The following is an 18,452-nucleotide window of genomic DNA, read 5'->3' as shown; positions in this document are numbered from 1 at the left end:
AAGTAGCTTGATTCGGAGTATCACTTTTTACTATTAAAATTTATTAATAATTAATTAATAAGTATTATTCAATAAATTATAACTATCAGGATGGGAAAAATAGAGAAATACAAAAGAAATATAAATATAAAATTAATGTTTCTACAGTGAATGTAAATAAGTTACCTACATTTGCTTTCAAAATGACATCGTTTTGAGTTGAAAAAATAAAAAATTTATTATAACCCTGAAATAAATTATAGTTACAAAAATACATTGATTTTCGTCTCAAAACGACGTCGTTTTAGGCTCAATGTAGATATACTATATAAAAAGCAAACCCTACAAAATTTCAGTTTATCCGATTGTTGATAATTATCTCATTTATGATGATTATTCATCTTATGATGAAGATTCAGTTTATGTTGATAATCCAGTCTATAATAAATCTGATGGTGAATCAGATTATGAAGATCTAATAGAGGAAGATTTATCATTTGAATTTTTGTCTAAAGAAATTCATATCAGTGGAGATAAACAAGATTCGAGGACGAATCTTTTCCTAGCAGCGGAGAATGATGCACTTACAGTTGGCCCATTACACATGACCTAACTATTGATTCAAGAAGCTCGTAGTCAATTAGAGTTGTGGCCCAATAAGTATGACCCACTCGTTGAAAAAGGCAATGATTTGAAATATAACAAATTTTACAATCGAATCCAAATCCCTATAAAGCAGCAGATGTGATTGTGATTTGTTTGGGAAGAAAAGGAAAGCAACATATTTGACGTGATTTGAGATTAAAGATTTGGGATGTATTTTGAAATTTTTATTTATTTTTAGATTTTAATTACTGTTATTTTATTTTAGGAAGTTTTATTATTTTTAGAATTTTAGATTTAGAATTTTGAATCAATTTGTAATTAGTCTATAAAAGGGTGCTTATGACCCTTATTCTAGGAGTTGAATTTTATTATTTTGTTAAGGATAAAATGTGTGTCATTTCAAAGGATGTAAAGTTGTGTCATTTCAGGAAAGAGAAAGAGATAGATAAAGGAGGAGAGAGAGTTGACAAAAAAAATAAAGGTGTGTGTCCCACCTCTTTGTGAGAGTGAAAGGATATAAGTTGTGTCATTTAAAAGGATAAACACTTTTCCCTTTTGTTAATAGAAATTGAGAACCAAAGGGTTACTCTCTTATGAAATCTCAACTTTCTGTTTAGCCACTTATCTATGCGCTTTCGGCGTCACGGATAGTAACCTGTCCTAAGAATGAGTTTGCTCTATAGTCCATTCTTGTAATTGGGTTTGATATTCACTTCTTTTACTTCACTGCAGCAAGGACCATGTTTGTTGTCTTCTGCATTGGAATTTTTTTTCTTTATTTTTTTTTCAAGTTTTTTCATGGGTTACAAGTTCAACCAGAACCTTGTTAATGTTGGTAATGTTCTATGCAGATATTCAGAGATGAATTTTGGTCAGTGAAGTGTTATATAGGATGCAAGCTTGTTAATTGGTAAGCTTATAATTTTAGTTGTGTGGTAAGAATTATTATGAGCATAGTTAATTGGTACCCTTATAATTGATCAAGAGAATGCTGACATTTACTAGCTTCTTTCCAGATTTTTCTTGCGGGTTGCTATTTTGGTAAAGCTTGTGAGAAACATAGGCAGGCTTCTCCATAACTATGAATATAGAAAAAAGCCATAATTATTGTGAAACAGCTGATTGCATCATGGAGTTGAAGAAGAATTTCGTGTGGTTAAATTATCTATAAGCTTATAAGACAATTTTAATGTTTTTCTTTTTTTTTTTCTAAATTCAATCATTTTTAACTGAATGGTTTTGTTTTCAAATTTCATTTCAACTATTGTGACTTAAAAGACCGTGGTTTAGTACTATGGTGTCTGCAGTTATCGTGCATTATCAATGGCAATTTGTTAATATTGTTACTAACAGATGTTTGAATAGTTTGCTATTACTAACTTCGCAGTCACTTGCTGCTGCATGACGAATGCTTAATTTTGATTTTGTTGCCCATCTATTAATCAATTGTACGTTGATTGTATTGTGATTGTGGTTAGCCTATGAAACTGGTTTTTATGAGTTGCTCTTTGAGCAAATCTTAGGTAGATTGAACACTATCAGTCTGTCACATTTAGTGGAAGAAATAACGAGTATGCATTATTTTGTTAATAGACCTGTGAGGTGTTGAATGAAACATTATTTTGCCAATAAGGTTTTGCTTTAACTGCTCTAATGTAAACATTAGCTATCCAACTTTTTTGACTAACAATGACATTTCTACAGAGAAACATCAATTACTGCGGAAAGCATAATTTTGCTATATTGGATGATAGATATATAAAAGAAAAGTTCTTTTTAGTTTTTACTAGTGCTAATTTCCACTGCCTTGAATATTTGAACTCAAAAATATATAATGTTACTATGGAGGATAATTATTTTCTGATGATATATGCTTGCGGATGTGTTCTTTAGATATAATTTTATAAACATGGGGTACTTACGCTGTTGAATCTGGATTCTTAATTTTTCCCTGTCAGTCTACCTTTCAATTAGAAGAGGCATACTTAAGAAGTATTGGTTATCAAAAAGATGATAGAAAGATGGAGAGCTAAGCAGGTGGGGGTGAGAGCATGTGTTCGAATCTCTCCAGTACCACCTTTGGGAGGGGTTTAAAGCTTTAATCCTAGACCAGCCCCGAATCGGATTAGTTGCGAAGCAATGAACTGATTGGAATATTTCAAAAAAAAAAAAAAAGATGGAGAGTACAAAACATTATTTAGAGCGATTAGAATCATTCATGATGGTGTATGGTGCACTGGTTCAGGTCTGTCATGATTGTCTCAAATTTTTAACAAATTTACATATAATATTTGCAGGTTGCCAACTACTGTTTCTCATCTCACTAATCTCATTTGATCTGTTTTCCATGCTTCTTTTGATAGACTGAAATTCCAAATGTTCAAAATTTGCATGGCATGCAAGAAGGTTGGGCATGGCTTGCAAGGTTCTTGAATGCTCTCCCAGCCAAACAATATACAGTTGTTTCGCTCAATGCATTTTTGCAAGTAATGTAGAATGTTGAGGTGCTTTGTTATATACATCTTCTAAGGTTAACAAAATTCTTACGTTTTCAGATGGCTAGATTTGCTCTCTTTAGAAAATATAAATCTCAATTCTTAAAGATGCTGAAAGTCATCTCTGAGAACTTTTTAGTTCAGCTGAAATCACTTCAAGTACCAGAATTGACAAAGACTGTTGTGGAAATACAGACTTACATAGAAGATAAAAAGTTCCTTCAAGAGCCAGAGAGAAAGAGCTTGTTGTCTAATTTGTTGTTAAATGCATCCCTTCATTATTGAAGGTTCAAAAACTTTGTTGGCTTTCTTTTTTTTGGTAGAAGAAAGTTTAGGCAGAAAGGAAGTTGTTTAAAGGACAGTTGAGACTACATTATGTATTTGGTAAGTGAATAACTTCAAATATCATCATTTTTTCCAAAGAGTTAGTCATGTTATATCTGATTTTATCTGCATGTAACTTGCTGTAAAGAGTTTAGTTTAAAAAAATGTGGGATTCGGACTCGATAAAAATTAGGTATCCATATCTATGAAAGGATTTTTATAAGAATTTTTTTCCCACCCCTCCCAATGAAAGAAAATCAAAATTTTCATTATTTAAAAAATTAAAATTTATATATATTTAAATATTTATAAATATAAGTAAATTTTGATGTGAATTTAATGGAGAATATAAAAGAAAGTGAAATTAAAAGAAAGAAAAATGAAGCGTAAAAATAAAATAAAAGAAAGAATGATTACCAAAAAAATAAATAAAAGAAAGAATAAAATAAGAATAAATATGAGCAAAGAATCTTATATAAGGACATATCTTATAAACATATTTAAACATAGAAGTCTTGAAAAAATAAAAAGTCACATGTTATTAATTATGTAGAAGGTCATCCATAATCCACGTGAAAGGTCATCCATATGTATTCTACAATTCAACATACCATTAGTCTGATGGTTATAGAATATATCAAAGGTCATGAAAAACAAAGAGTCGCGTGTTATGAAAAAAACAAAGAGTCGCGTGTTATGAACCATGTAAAAGTTCATCCATAATATTTACAACAAAAATGAATTTTTTAGCAGTGATATGTTTTAACAGATATTTTCATCTACGCAACAATAAAAATAAAATTTCTATTGACATCTAAGCATGTCATACATCCAAATTTGTATTGAAACATGTTGTATGCAATGCACTTTAGTAATTTTGTGGATAATAATAACTAAAAAGTTTTTTTGTAACGGTAGTAGTTAAAGAAAATCAATAATTTTACTTTCAAATATATAGCATACTAAGAGCAGTTATTCAATACTGGTATTAAAATAATTGCTTCATCTTTACTTTTTGTTTTCCACTATATTTTTTGTATTATATTATGACTCCCGGTAAGAAAATCTTTATTAGATGGCATCATTTAATAATGGATTAGTAAAAGTAGTAACTAAATTTTCACTCATATTATAATTTGATTTACATTTTCACTTGTATATTTGTGTACAAATATTATTTTATTAAAAAAATTAAATTATAAAAAATTTATAATTTGTATAAATATGTTAAGAAAGTGTTAAAATATTTTTTAAAGTATTGAATATGATAAAAAATTAAAAAATTATAATTTTAAATAGCCCGCAGGCTGACCCTAACTAATAGGGCTTTTGGCCCGTGCGAACCTTTATTATTGAGGTTCATTTGGCCCTCCGGACTTTTTGACCCTGACCCACACGAGTTAGGGCCAAATGAGACGGGCTGACCCATTTTGACAGTTATAGTTAAGGTCCATTATTTCTATAAACAACTCTTCGTTACAAGGCATGTAAGTTTTCATGCACAAGAAACCCATCCGTCAAAAGATCCATACCAACTCTGCACTTCTCTTTGCGACCCTGCTTTATAAATCACGTTAATTTATGAGTTATGGTATCAACAGAACATTCAATTTTTGACGTTATCAAAACGTTCATGGCTAACCTTATTCTGGCAATGAATGAAAATTTCATTGAAAACAGGTCTACAACAAAGTTAACTAGTAGAGCCTTATCCTAGTATGGATTGTGCTCCTGCATATGGGGCAGAATTGGAGGTCTTCTCCACATTCACAACAAGTCTGCCATGACATGAGAGGAAATAAAAGGGAGAGCGATCATATATAGTTTTCATATAGCCTTAGATTCAAAACTAATCAGCAGCATATAATATCATTGGCTACCTGACGCCCACAACCAAAGGCCACATCCTTTTCATTAGTAAGACAAATGGGGCAAACTTGCAGTCAAACACATCATGTATAAACCGCTCTCGAAAGGGACAAATAAATTATTGTGAATCCTTATGATGACATCAAGGGAGGAAAGCTAAACTATGTCTCAGGTTAATATGAAAGGTGCTTCTTAGTTACATTGGAAAGCATGGCCTTAATACCTTAGTATCATATAAAGAACTTGTTGATGGTTGATAATGAATATTTCATTGCACTTATTTATCATTCTCGATTAGTATTTTAGGATTATTTGAAATGAAAATTGTTCTGTCCTTGGGACAAAGATGTCCAACCCAATAGGCTGGTATGTTGATCTTGAATCTAGTGCCCTCTCCAAGGTATCTATGGATGAGATACCCTTGAGTCAAACAGATCACTGTGCACAGAATACTATAACGGCATTAGCCAATGGGGTGTGTGTGTGCGCATAGTGACAGCATACAGTAAGAGAGAGAGCGTACCGTACCTTTAGGGTTTACCTTGTATTTATAGAGGTTACCCGTAGGTAGCGTGGATGGGCCTTTGGTACCTCTGGCGAGGGTCCAGGCCTGGTAGCTATGCTGTCGTATTAGGATTAGTATCCTTTATTAGTATCGATCCATATCTTGGATTGCCCCTTGTTGGGCTTATTATTTAATGGGCCCGTTATATGGGTCCATAACAGTTGCCCCTCAGCCAGGCTACCGGGGTGTCCGGGTAGTCGGGGTGAACTTTTGTTTTCATCTTTCCAGGTTTTTTTGTTTCTGGATGTGTTTGCGTTGTTGCAAACTTTGCATGCTCCGCTTATGAGGGAAATTTTTTTATTTTTTTTTATACGGGGTGCCCCTTGCCCCGTTATGTCAACAGGTTGAGCATCAACCGTGTTTTTACTCCGAGTTAGGGATATGCTTAACTCGTTTATGTCCCACTTGCGGGTTTCCCCCAAGTGGTATCCCATATCTCGGACTGTATCTGCACATTTATTTGGTCGACGGGTTGTGCATGAACTCGTCGATGCTTCATGGAGTAACCGGGTAAAGGACGCGTTTTTAGAGTCTTGATTCGACTGTTGAACTGCCCCCATCGTCGACATTTTATTCGGGTTACTGGGGCATGCATGTATGCCTGTTACCTTGTTGGACGGGTTGTTTACGAACCCGTCTAAGATTTTGTTGTGTAGCCGGGTAAAAGCTACGCTTGAATAATCGTGAGTTGACTGTTGAATTGCCCCCAGCGTCAGCTTCGAACTCGGAAGACAGTTGTATGTGCATATATACCTTGTCTTATATATATGTTTTTGAATTATACTCATTGCATTCTACCACGTGTTCCAGCCTGCTTGCTTTAGCGTGCTGCAGCCGTTGTTATGTCGTCGTTGCGTTTCGTGCGCATTTATTGCAGCATCGTTTCAGTTGTCTAATCATTGCTTTATGGGGGGAAGTGGCAATTTTGCCCTTGCCCCTTAGCCTCCTCCGTGATGTGGTTTCCGTGCATGATGATTGCGGTTTCCACCCACGATTGTGGCAGTTATGAGTTGAGGGTGAAAGGACCTAAATAACCTTGACCTTTGTTATTCACACCTCAGTGCTCATTTGTCCTGGCTATATAAGCTTTCTTTTCCTCTTACATGCTTTCGTTTCACTTCTGAGCATTGTGCACCAGCGTTATTTGGTTGTTTTCGTCTGCGTGCCTTCTGAGTGTTGTGCATCATCCTCCTTTCGTTTGCATTTCGACATTTCAGTTTCAGTTTTTCATCTTCTTCTCAACAGGTATTTCACACGTTTTCACCTTTTTTGTTGCTTCTATTGTACGATTTTGCATTTGGACATTTGTTTTCCAGCATTCATTTGTAAATGTGAAGTTGCATATTTTCTTCGTTGATTTTCTGGCCTCTTTTCCAGAATCTATGATTATTTCCATAGCTTGCATTTCTTAGAACTTTCTGTTTCATTTTGTCGCTTTGGTGATTACCATTATGTCCTCCTCCTTGTCTTCCCTTTGCATTTGATATTTTAGCCTTTTTCAGTATCTTGACCGAATGAGGGGGGAAAATTCTCCTTCTTTAGCTCTCTGTCTTAAAGGGAAGAGGGAGGAGTATCCTGATTTTTTGAAAAATATTCCTCCTTGTGCTCGTTTCTGGCTTTGGGGACTCCCTAGGACCGAAGAGGAAGAGTAGGAAGCTATGCTACAAGGTTGCCGTGGTGGCAAGTCTCGGAGGGCATCCGGGTTGTCGCATAGAGGGTTGCGACATTCCCAAGATAGGGGTTCATCCCGCCGGGTTAGGGGCCATCGTAGTGTGAATAGGCATGCTTCATACTCTTGTTCCCAACCCGGATCTGATTCTTCTACTGAACTTATTGTACACCCGAGATCTTTGCCCCACCCCCAAGCTTCAATGCCTTCTTCTATTCCAAGGAGTATCCCTTGCTACTCTTGTGTTTACTTGAGTGCCATGCTTGTTGAGCAAGGTTGCGCCTCTTTGGCCGAGTCCACGCTGGCTACTTGCTGGCATGGAGATAAGTCTGTTTCTGCATTAGGAGGAATAGATAATTCTATCCCATTATCCGTTCAGACATTATCTTCATCGTCTAGTGACTCTGCTGATATCTTTTCTGATTCAGGTATTCTTTTTCCTTCATGATTTCGGTTTTTTCCTTGTTTTAGGTATTTATGGCATCTTGTGCTCAAGAAATCGTAGATGAGTCAGGTTCTGCCGAGTCATGTTTCGATTCTCCGCCTGCTTCTCTTGTGTCCCAGTTTCCTTGGGTGATGTACGAGGTTTTAAACACCACGTCCGAGATGAGTTCGGACGATGTGGCAGGTCTTCCCGTCGGTCGGTTAGAGAATTATGATATAGTTCCTCCACCAGAGGATCATCCGGTTTGCTCCGGGGGGCAGAAGAGAATCCTTCTTTCTTTTTCTTTTACCGCGATGTCATATGTCTACTGGGTATCCGATTTCCTCTGACCGAGTTTAAGGTGGATGTGCTTAACCATCTTCACTTGGCACCCACTCAGCTTCATCCCAACGGCTGGGGTTTTGTCTAGGCGTTTGAACGCTTTTGTGCTTATCTCGTTGTTCCCCCCTCCATTCCTGTCTTCTTTTATTACTTTCAAGTTGTGTTCTGTCGAACAAGTCGTAAGCCACCCGAACGAAAAGGTTGGGTTACCATACGCGGCATTCCTGGTCGTAGACTGTTTCAGGCTTATACTGAATCGTTCAAGAACTTCAAAAACCAATTCTTCAAAGTTTCAGCTCATCCCAGAAAAGAGGTATGGTTTCTCCATAACCGTGATGCCAAAGAAGTCGAGGGTAGGTTTCCCCTATGTTGGTCGTCTGACCATTTTCAATTTCCACCTTCGAGATATCGTTTCAATGAGTCAGAATTAAACCCCAGTGACATCAATACCGCCATTGCCATTGGTTCCTTTCTGCACTCACGCCAACCTGTTAGTGTTGCCTCTCTGATTTACAAATCTTAAGAGGAACTGGACGTAGAATTAAGTATGGGATGTTTATTTATATTTATAGCTTTTTGTCTTTGCATTTTATGACCATGTGGTCGGATTTGTTTTCCAGTTCCTAACATGGCCGACCCCCAAGAAAACCAGCAACAGGACCAGAAAGACGACCGACCCAGCTGGCTTTTAGTTCTGAACCGAGGTGGGAAGGGAACGGCTTCTGATTCCGGTGTGCGGAAGAGGAAGGATGCCGATGACGGGATCGAGAAGACCGCTGACCATTCCCAGAAGAACAAGAGGGCTGCTGGGGATAAAGTCAAAGGTAACCCGGACAAGGTTAACCCGGCCTCGACCCAAATTATGCAGACCTCTAGCATGCCCCCACCATCATCCGGCCTTTCAAAGCGTGCTTTGTGGAAGTCCGGGATTACGGCTGGCCTTCGAGAAGTAGTTGGTCCCCCCGAGATTTTCTTCAACTCTACCCCATTTTCCTCTGCCCAAATTAGGGAGTTGGAGGAAAAGGAGCTGAATTGTATGAAGATGTCGACAATGGCGAGGCCGCTGCTCTCTCTGAAGCAAAATTATCTTTGAACCCTTAATGACCTGAGTAATTGCCAGGGTGAAAAAGCAAAAGCCATTGCTGATTTGTCCCTGGTGAAGGGAGAAAAGGACCAGATCGCTCTAACGTTATCAAAAACGAAAGAGGAGTTTACCAACCTGCAGCGTGAGCATAATGAACTACAAACTTTGCATGCATACAACCATAAATCATTAAGTGATTTCAAGATCACTTTTGAGAAAGCTGAAGTGGAGTTGAAGGAAGCCATGCTTGCTGTGGAGAAATACCGAGCCGAACTTGAGAAATCTGTAGTGGGCTCCTTCAACAACGCTTTGAGCCAGCTGCGGGTTGTGAATCCGGATCTGTCCTTTACCATTGTCGGGATACATCCCAAAGCATATGTCAGCCAGGGTGCAATTATCAGTCCTCCCCCCGAGTCTCCCCCCTGCGATTCTGTGACGCAGACAGAATGCAGGGATGAATCCATGATTGAGGCAGGTGAAGATGTAAATACTCGTCGTGATGCTCCGGCTGCATTAAGGTTCGGGATGTCGGTTATATTTGTAATCCTGCTGGGGCTTTGGGCCCCTTTTTGTTTTAGTTCGAATATCGTTGGTTTTATCCCAGTTTTAATTTTGCTTTCTAAACATATGATTTGTCTCCCATAGCCTGCTTTATTGTTTGCTGCTTTGCATTTCTTAATTCCGAATTCACCATAGATGCATTTATTTAGGTTATCGAATTTGCGGAACTCGGCATGTCGTTGCGGGGTTGCATTTGCTTTATTGATTAGCCCGCTCCTTTGTGTAATGTCGAAGTGTATGAGTTAGTCTTTTCTGGCATATGCGTAAATCCCTATCTGAGGTTCCTACATTGTGGTTACCGAGTTGGGTAACCCAGATAGCTTTCTTTTCAATACCCGGCTTTGCCCCATGCTTTGGGAAATCCTAAGTGGGATTCCGAGTTAATCAGATTCAAATCCGATTTAGATAGATATATTTTACCCGCGCACTTTACGAGTTATATACCTAATTTTCACTATTTTATATCACTTATTGGGTGAAAACTTCATCCCAATTTAGTTTTTTAAACCCATGCATCATACGAGTTTTTTTGTTCATGACATGGCCGAGGTCAAAGCATTGTACGGATTCCGCTTTATGTCATTTTCGATGACGCATGTTTGTTTAACTTACCCGTTCTGGTAAGCGTGCATAGGTAATGGATCTCGTCTTTTGACTTAACCATTTAATTGAATTTGAATTTCATAACTCAATTTTATCTAAGGTAAAAACAATAATGCCATTTGTCCCTTTTGGTATCGTGACCAAATGGGGACATTTTGACCTGATCATAGTCATTATGACAAATTGTGTTTGTACCTCGGATTTTGTGTTGATACATCAAAAGTAGATAATGATAGATCTTGAAAAAGAAAAATTCCTCATTTATTGATATCAAATTGTAAGCTACATGAATTTGTCGGCATATTCGGCTTTAATTAAATCCCTAATAGAGGAAAATGTCATTAAAATAGCACTGCGAATGAATGAAGGTGGATCCCCGATTTAGCTGTTGTATATCTTTAGCTTATCCGCATTCCAGGTTCTCTTGATTCCTTTGCCTTCTATCGTTTCTAGGACGTAGGCCCCTTTGCCGAGCTTCTCTTTAACCCGATACGGGCCTTCCCAGTTCGCAGCGAGCTTTCCGTCTCTGGCATTCTTATTGCCAATATCTGCTCTTCTGAGTACCAAGTCATTTTTCTCAAAAACTCTTGGTCTCACTTTTTTATTATACTTTGCCTTTGTTTGTTGTTTAGTCATCATATTCCGGCAGTGAGCTGTAACCCGGGCTTCGTCCACAAGGTCTAACTCTTCAGTAAGCAACTTACTGTTTTGTTGTTCGCCTTGTTCAAGACTATTCAGTCTTCTCTACGAGGGTTCTCTAATCTCCACCGGAATCATGGCTTCACATCCATGCGTTAGTCTGTACGGGGTTCCCCTGTTGCAGTTTGGGTGATTGTTCTGTAACCCCAAAGGACAAAGTATAGTTGTTGAATCCAGCTTTCTTCAGCATCAAACATTGGTTTTTTGAGACCTTCCACAATAACTTTGTTGGCTGCTTCGGCTTGCTCATTCGATTGTGGGTGTTCCACAGATGCGAAGCGATGTGTGACGTGTAGGTCTTTCATTAGCTGCTGGAATCTCTTATCAGCAAACTGTGTTCCATTATTAGTGACCACCTCGGTTAGAATTTCGAATCTAGAAACAATGTTTCGTTCAAAGAACCTTTGCACTCTAGCCGAGGTGATTGTGGTGACCGATTCTGCTTCTATCCACTTCGTGAAGTAATCCACAGCCACGATCAGCCATTTAAGTTGACCTTCCGCAGCTTTGAAGGGTCCTAGTAAATCCATTCCCCATTTGAAGAAAGGCCATGGAGCCGAGATACATTTCAGCTCTTCAGGTGGTGAAAAGATTAGTTTGGCATGCTTCTGGCAGCTGTCACACTTCTTGACGTGTTCTTTGGAATCTGCCCCCATTGTCGGCCAGTAGTAACCAGCTCTGAGGGCTTTTCTGGCCAAGGCTTTGCCTCCCATGTGATGGCCGTTTATTCCTTCATGGATCTCGGTGAGCACATATTTCGCTCCTTCCGAGTTCAAGCATTTTAGCATGGGGTTGTGCAAACCCTTTCTAAATAGCTGGTCATTCACAATTATGTATTGTGTCGCATCTCGGACCAGCTTTCTGGATTCCAGGTGGTCTTCTAGCAATATTCCTTTCTCAAGGTAATCTACTAGAGGTTTCCTCCAGTCATTTGCGGAGGTTATCACCATCACGCAACTTGGTATTGCTATACTTTGCTGAACCACAGTTCTGTGGTTACTCGAATTTTTGGTGCTGGCTAACTTCGACAGAATATCAGCTCGGATATTCTCCCTTCGTGGGATGTGAGTAACCCGCACCTCATCAAAGTCGGCCATGATTTCCTGAACTCGACTTAGGTATATCATTAGCAAAGGACCTTTAGCTTGGTACTTTCCTTCTATCTGCGAAGTTACCAGCTGTGAATCACTGAAGATTTGAACTTTCCTAGCTCCGTGTTCTTTGGCCTGCATCAGCCCAGCTATCAGAGCTTTATATTCAGCTTGATTATTTGAGGTTGGAAATCCCAAGTTCAGAGAATGTTCAATCGTTACTCCTTCAGGGCTTTCTAATATGATTACAACCCCACTTCCTTTATTGATGGAGGATCCATCTACGTAGACCTTCCATGCATCTCCGGATTCCTCACGTTCTGAGTTTACTGGCGTCAGTTCCATTATAAAGTCGGCCAGAGCTTGTGATTTGATGGCTTTCCGGCTTTCGTATGTTATGTCATATTCACTGAGCTCAATTTCCCAGTTGGTCATTCTTCCTGCCAGGTCCGACTTATGCAAGACCTGTCGAATAGGCTGATTGATCCTGACAACTATTTGATGACCCTGAAAGTATGGTCGTAATCTCCTGGCCGTGACCAGCAAAGAAAAATCCACCTTTTCTAGCTTTTGATATCTGACCTCTGCGCCTTGTAAAGCTCTACTGACAAAGTAAATCGGCTCTTGGCCTTCGTTAGTTTCTTTGATGAGTACAACGCTTATTGCTTCCTCCCCTACTGCCAGATACAGGATCAGAATGTCTCCTGGGTTTGGCTTCGAGAGGACTGGTGGAGTTACTAAGCATTTCTTGACCTTCTCGAACGCGGCTTCACACGTCGGGTTCCATCCGTCAATTGCTTCCTTCTTTAAAAGTTTAAAGAATGGAAGGGCATTTTCAGCAGACTTCAGCAGGAACCGGGTTAGTGCAGCTAATCGACCGATTAGCTATTGAACTTCCTTTTTGCTTTGGGGTGCTTTCATACCAAGTACTACCTTGCATTTGTCAGGGTTCGCTTCAATTCCTCTATGGGTTAGTATGAAACCCAAAAACTTCCCAGCTGCTACCTCAAACGCGCATTTTACCAGGTTGAGGCGGATGCGGTACTTCCTGAGCTTTTGAAATGTTTGTTCGAGATCCTGGACATGATTCGCCTTATCAAATGACTTTACGATCATATCGTCAATGTAGACTTCTACATTCTTGCCCAACTGATCTTCAAAGACTGTATTCATCATCCTCTGGTAGGTTGCCCCTGAATTTTTAAGCCCAAAAGGCATCACGTTGTAGTAGTAGTTGGCCTTTTCAGCAATAAAGGCCATTTTTTCTTGATCCACGGGGTACATTGGGATCTGGTTGTATCCCGAGTAGGCATCCATAAAGGACATCAGACGAAATCCAGCCGAGTTATCTACCAGCTGGTCTATGTTAGGCATAGGATAAGAATCCTTTGGGAAAACCTTGTTTAAGTCTGTATAATCAATACAGACTCTCCATTTTCTATTTGGCTTTTTCACCATCACCACATTGGCAAGCCATGTCGTGTACTGTATCTCCCGAATAAACCCTGCATCCAAGAGCTCTTTGACGTGTTCTTGTATAACTTGCTTTCTTTCTGGTCCCAGCTTCCTTTTCTTTTGGGAAATCGGCGTAGACCCCAGATAAGCTGCCAGTTTGTGACAGCATAAGGTGGGGTCAATGCCGGGGATCTCAGACGACTTCCAGGAAAATACATCTGTGTTACTTTTGAGAAAGTCGGCCAATACTTGTTTAATTTGGGGATCTATAGTCTTACCAATTCGGGTAAACTGGTCGGGGTCTGCTCCGAGTACCAGGTTTTCTAGCTCTCTGTCGGGTTCGGGTCTCGGTATTACCTCTTCTCTCATGTCGAGTTCAACCACATTGACGGGTTTCCTGGAGTGGTGCTGGATAGCATTTTTTCCTTGTTTATCCCCTGCATGAACCCGGGGTGGACTTGTGTGTCCATCCTCATTATCTTTAACTATGTCTAAGTAGCATCCTCTGGACTCCTTTTGATCTCCACAAACAGTAATTATTTCGCCCTTACTGCTTAGCATCTTTATCTTTTGGTGCTTCGTGGAAACCAGCATGTCCCACTGGTGTATAGTTGGCCTCCCAAGAATTATATTATATTCTGATGGGAAGTCAGCCACTATGAACCTTACCCGTTCTGATTTGAATGCTTCCTTGGTTCCCAGGGTCAACCTGAGATCTACATAGCCTTTAGGAGGTGTATGCTCTCCATTAAAAGCTATCAGAGTAGTTTTGCAAGGTTTGAGGTCCTCCTCACCCAGGTTCATCTTTTTGAAGGCATCCCATAGTATGATGTCGGCACTACTCCCTGCATCAACAAAAATCTTTTTAACCCGGCAGTTTACCAGAGTTCCAGCTATGACAAGCCCATCAACATGCCCGGGCAACACGCCATGCATGTCCCCCTTTGTAAAGTACAACAAAGGGGGATCTGGCTTGCTTGAATCTAGGACGGTCCCGAATTGAAAGGACCTCCTTCAAGTACTTCCTTCTTGCACTTATGGTGTCTTCACCTCCTCCAAGGGCTCCACTGACTACATTGCAGTCAAATTCCGCTTTCGGGAACTCGTCAAAGTTGGGATCATCTTTGCGATCTCGTTCATCCTTATTCTTCATTTCAGGAACCGGGCTTTTACTTCTCTTTCTATTTCCCGACTTCCTTTTGTTGTTTTTGGACCCTTGAGTTTTGATCACGTATTGACGTAATCGTCCATCTCTTACAAACCTCTCCACAGCATCTCAGAGATCCCAACATTGGTCAGTTGTATGTCCAGGCCCATCATGGAAAGCACAATATTTGGACTTACCCAAACCTCCTCTGTCAAATATAGGTCGGGTTCTGTGCACCTTATTTATCTCTGTCATTGCTACTTCTCTTCAAATTTGAGAACGCGACGCATTCAGAGGTGTGTATTTATCATACCTCCCAACCTGATCCCTCATGTCTGGGATTCTTGGGCGAGGATATTTTTTCTTATTGTCGATTCGTTCTTTTCCCTTTGGGGCTGGGCTTCTCCTGCTCGGGCTTACCCTCTTGCCCTCATCAGACTGCGCATTTGCAATCTCCATTTGCTCTAGTTCGAGATATTTCTTCGAACGAGTTCTGAGTTCCTCCAACATCCTCATTGGGTCCTTATAGACCGACTTGGCTAGCCTTGATGCACCATCCAAACCTGCCACAATGAGGTGTACGTGGACATTCTCTTGCAACCCTGGGACCTGCAATGCAGCGTCCTTGAACCGGTTAAGGTATTTCTGGAGGGTTTCTCCGGGTTGCTGTCGTATCTTTCCGAGAGCGAACTCGGACTTCGGATGCTTTTTGCTAGTTACAAAGTTCAAGAGGAACTTCTGTCCGAATTCCTCGAAGGATCCGATGGAATTAGCAGGAAGGGTTGAAAACCATGCCTGCGCTGCCCCAGTTAGGGTTATGGCAAATATCTGGGATATGAGAGGTTCATCAATTCCTCAGATATACATATCTGTGTCGAAAGCATCTATATGGACCTGTGGATCCTGGCTCCCATCGTACTTTGGCAGACGTGCCGAGTCAAAATCCTCTGGGAAGACAGCGTTTAGTATTTCACCAGTAAAAGGGTTTGTTGTTGTACTGCCCCCTGCTGTACTTCCTTCTGTATCCGCCGGGTTCTACCCGCCCTCAGATATTTTAAGCATTCTGTTCAGGATGAGTTCTAACCCGGTCCTCCTGACCGTCAGCTTGGGCATGGTGGTTTTGAGCATTTTTGCCATTAGGAGCCTGGTTTCCCTGGTTCGGGTTCACTGCATTCACGGGATTGGGCCTTTCGTGGTTTTCTGCATGAGGAACCTGGTTTGGATGAATCAAGTTCCGAGCTCCTTCTCGGCCATTGGCAGGTTGGCCTTCCACGTCGGTTGCTCCTGGTCCAGTCAGCTGCGTTAAGCGCTGCTCCAGGTCTCGCATTCCCCTGTTATTTTCCTCCCGTATAGCCCTGAAATCTTGCTGCCCTTGTAAGTTATTACGGGTTTCCAATTCTGCAATTCGTTCCATGATTGCGGCGAATGCATTATTGGCCAATCGAGTATTCAGATCAGCCGATTGAGCAATACGCGCAGCAAGGTCTCCTGGATGCTGGGAAGGATTGTTTCTTATTGGAGCCACGTTCGCCTCCACCCCTCTATCTCGACGCGCGGGAGTAGATGCGGTGTCTGAGATGTCGTCCTCGACCTGGACGTGGTCGTAATCCATGCTGTTTCCGATCTGGTTCTGAAGTTGGTTTACCTCCTCCAGGACTGGATCCAACGGTTGATTCTGGTTTTGGGGTGGTTGCTGACTACTGCTCCTTGTCTGGATTGCCATCCCTTATCAGATTGGTGTGAACTTCAAATTCAGAGAAGAATCCCCCACAGACGGCGCCAATGTTTCGTCTTTGGGACAGAGATGTCCAGCCCAATAGGCTGGTATGTTGATCTTGGATCTAGTGCCTTCTCCAAGGTATCTATGGATGAGATACCCTTGAGTCAAGAAGATCACTGTGCACAGAATACTATAACGGTGTTAGCCAATATGGTGTGTGTGTGCGCACAGTGACAACATAACAATAAGAGAGAGCGTACCATACCTTTAGGGTTTACCTTGTATTTATAAAGGTTACCTGTGGATATGGGCCTTTGGTACCTCTGGCGAGGGTCCAGGTCTGGTAGCTATGCTGTCGTATTAGGATTAGTATCCTTTATTAGTATCGATCCATATCTTGGATTGCCCCTTGTTGGGCTTATTATTTAATGGGCCCGTTATATGGGTCCATAACAAAAATAATGGTCTTTTGGGTTAAATTAGATTTTTGATTGTTTATTGGGTTCATTTTATTTGCGTCATAAATTTCTAGTTTTACATTATTTTAGTATTTTGACCATATCTCACTGCACAAAAGTGTTCGATTGACTCCGTTCTTATTGAAATTAAAAGATAATTCGGAGGGCTACACATGCTACGAAGACATGAAAACCCAATTCAGACAAGAAGATGATCTAAATTAGAGCCCAAGTCAGAAATGAGTTGCTGGAATTTTATTGATTTAAATTTGCAATTAGAACCCAATGCTGTTGAGGCCCAATGCCATTGTTTTGTTGGGCAAAAATTAGTTGAACTCTAACCCGATTTGGGTGTGGGTTAAAAGGGTTCGTTTATGAAACTTGTCGGCTGACTTCGTTTTGGGAATTTTTTTACGATTGACAATTTTCTCTATCGAGCTCAATTTACATTTTTGTTCTTCTTTGTCTTTTTAATTTTGAATTATGTTTATCTTAGCCATGCTAGGCTAAGCACCCTTTAATCAACCTAAGGGTAATGGATTCCATGGATTAGTCTAGAGGATCTACGTTTTTCTTTTAATCATATTTGTTTCTCTTCCAAACTCAGATTGATATCGTGTGATTGTGGATATTCAATCTGATATTTGGGATTTCGATTATGGAAAGAGATTAATTATCAAATTTGATGATTAGTTTGATTAACCCTATGACCTTAAATCAAACGGGATAATACTCTGCGATTGTATGAGTAGAAGCACCTTATTTGACCAAATGTTAGGTGATCGCTTAGAGAAGGTTCTTAATTGAATACAAGGATTCTGATTCAATTGAGGTCAATCACGATTTTGATATTTTCTTTATCTGAGGAAAGACGTCCTAGGAATCCTACCCTTAGGTTGGTTATTTTAATTACAAATTTCAATTTCAATTTTACATTCTATTTAATTTTAATTAAAGCAAACAAAAATTACCCATTTTATTTTTTATTTTTAATTTGCTATTTAAACCCTTTAAATTTTCTTGAGAGATGAATCAAGTTGATGCTTTGCTAAAAAAATTTAAGAAAACTGATTTTATTAATTCGCGCGAGTTCAACAGCTCGTGTCAAATTTGGCGCCGTTGCCGGGAAATCGCATCTGTTTTTATTGTTCTTCTTACTTTAAATTATATTTTTTGCTTTCTGCCTGCGCCTATGATGCATGACTAGGAGTAATACCAATGTTCATGATCTTTTTGCATTTGATCCTGAAATAGAGAGAACATCGTATGCTACTAGAAGAGCTCGTAGGTTGACTTATAGTAGAATTACTAAACTTGATCCTATTTCTGAGCATACAGATTTTAATTGTTCTAGTTTCTTT

General features: G+C 39.8%; 2 protein-coding genes across 2 annotated transcripts; one reads left to right on the top strand and one right to left on the bottom strand.

Moving 5' to 3' along the window:
• Nucleotides 1-2,761: 2,761 nt before the first annotated feature.
• Nucleotides 2,762-3,365, top strand: LOC133297140 (mRNA export factor GLE1-like). Its single transcript, XM_061496222.1, has 3 exons — nt 2,762-2,830; nt 2,949-3,071; nt 3,141-3,365. Exons 1-3 carry the CDS (start codon nt 2,762-2,764, stop codon nt 3,363-3,365), a joined length of 417 nt encoding a protein of 138 aa, XP_061352206.1.
• Nucleotides 3,366-11,315: 7,950 nt separating this feature from the next.
• LOC133297139 (uncharacterized) lies at nt 11,316-14,919 on the bottom strand. Its single transcript, XM_061496221.1, has 3 exons — nt 14,776-14,919; nt 13,245-14,708; nt 11,316-13,112 (listed from the first exon to the last, which is right to left on the bottom strand). Exons 1-3 carry the CDS (start codon nt 14,917-14,919, stop codon nt 11,316-11,318), a joined length of 3,405 nt encoding a protein of 1,134 aa, XP_061352205.1.
• Between the last annotated feature and the right edge of the window lie 3,533 nt (nt 14,920-18,452).

Source organism: Gastrolobium bilobum, unplaced genomic scaffold (genome assembly GCF_033153095.1).
Source record: "Gastrolobium bilobum isolate Gb01-03AN ecotype WA unplaced genomic scaffold, APGP_CSIRO_Gbil_v1 utg17466, whole genome shotgun sequence".
Lineage (NCBI taxonomy): Eukaryota > Viridiplantae > Streptophyta > Magnoliopsida > Fabales > Fabaceae > Gastrolobium > Gastrolobium bilobum.
Note: the sequence above shows the minus strand (reverse complement) of the source record. Positions and strands in the feature narration are given on the sequence as shown.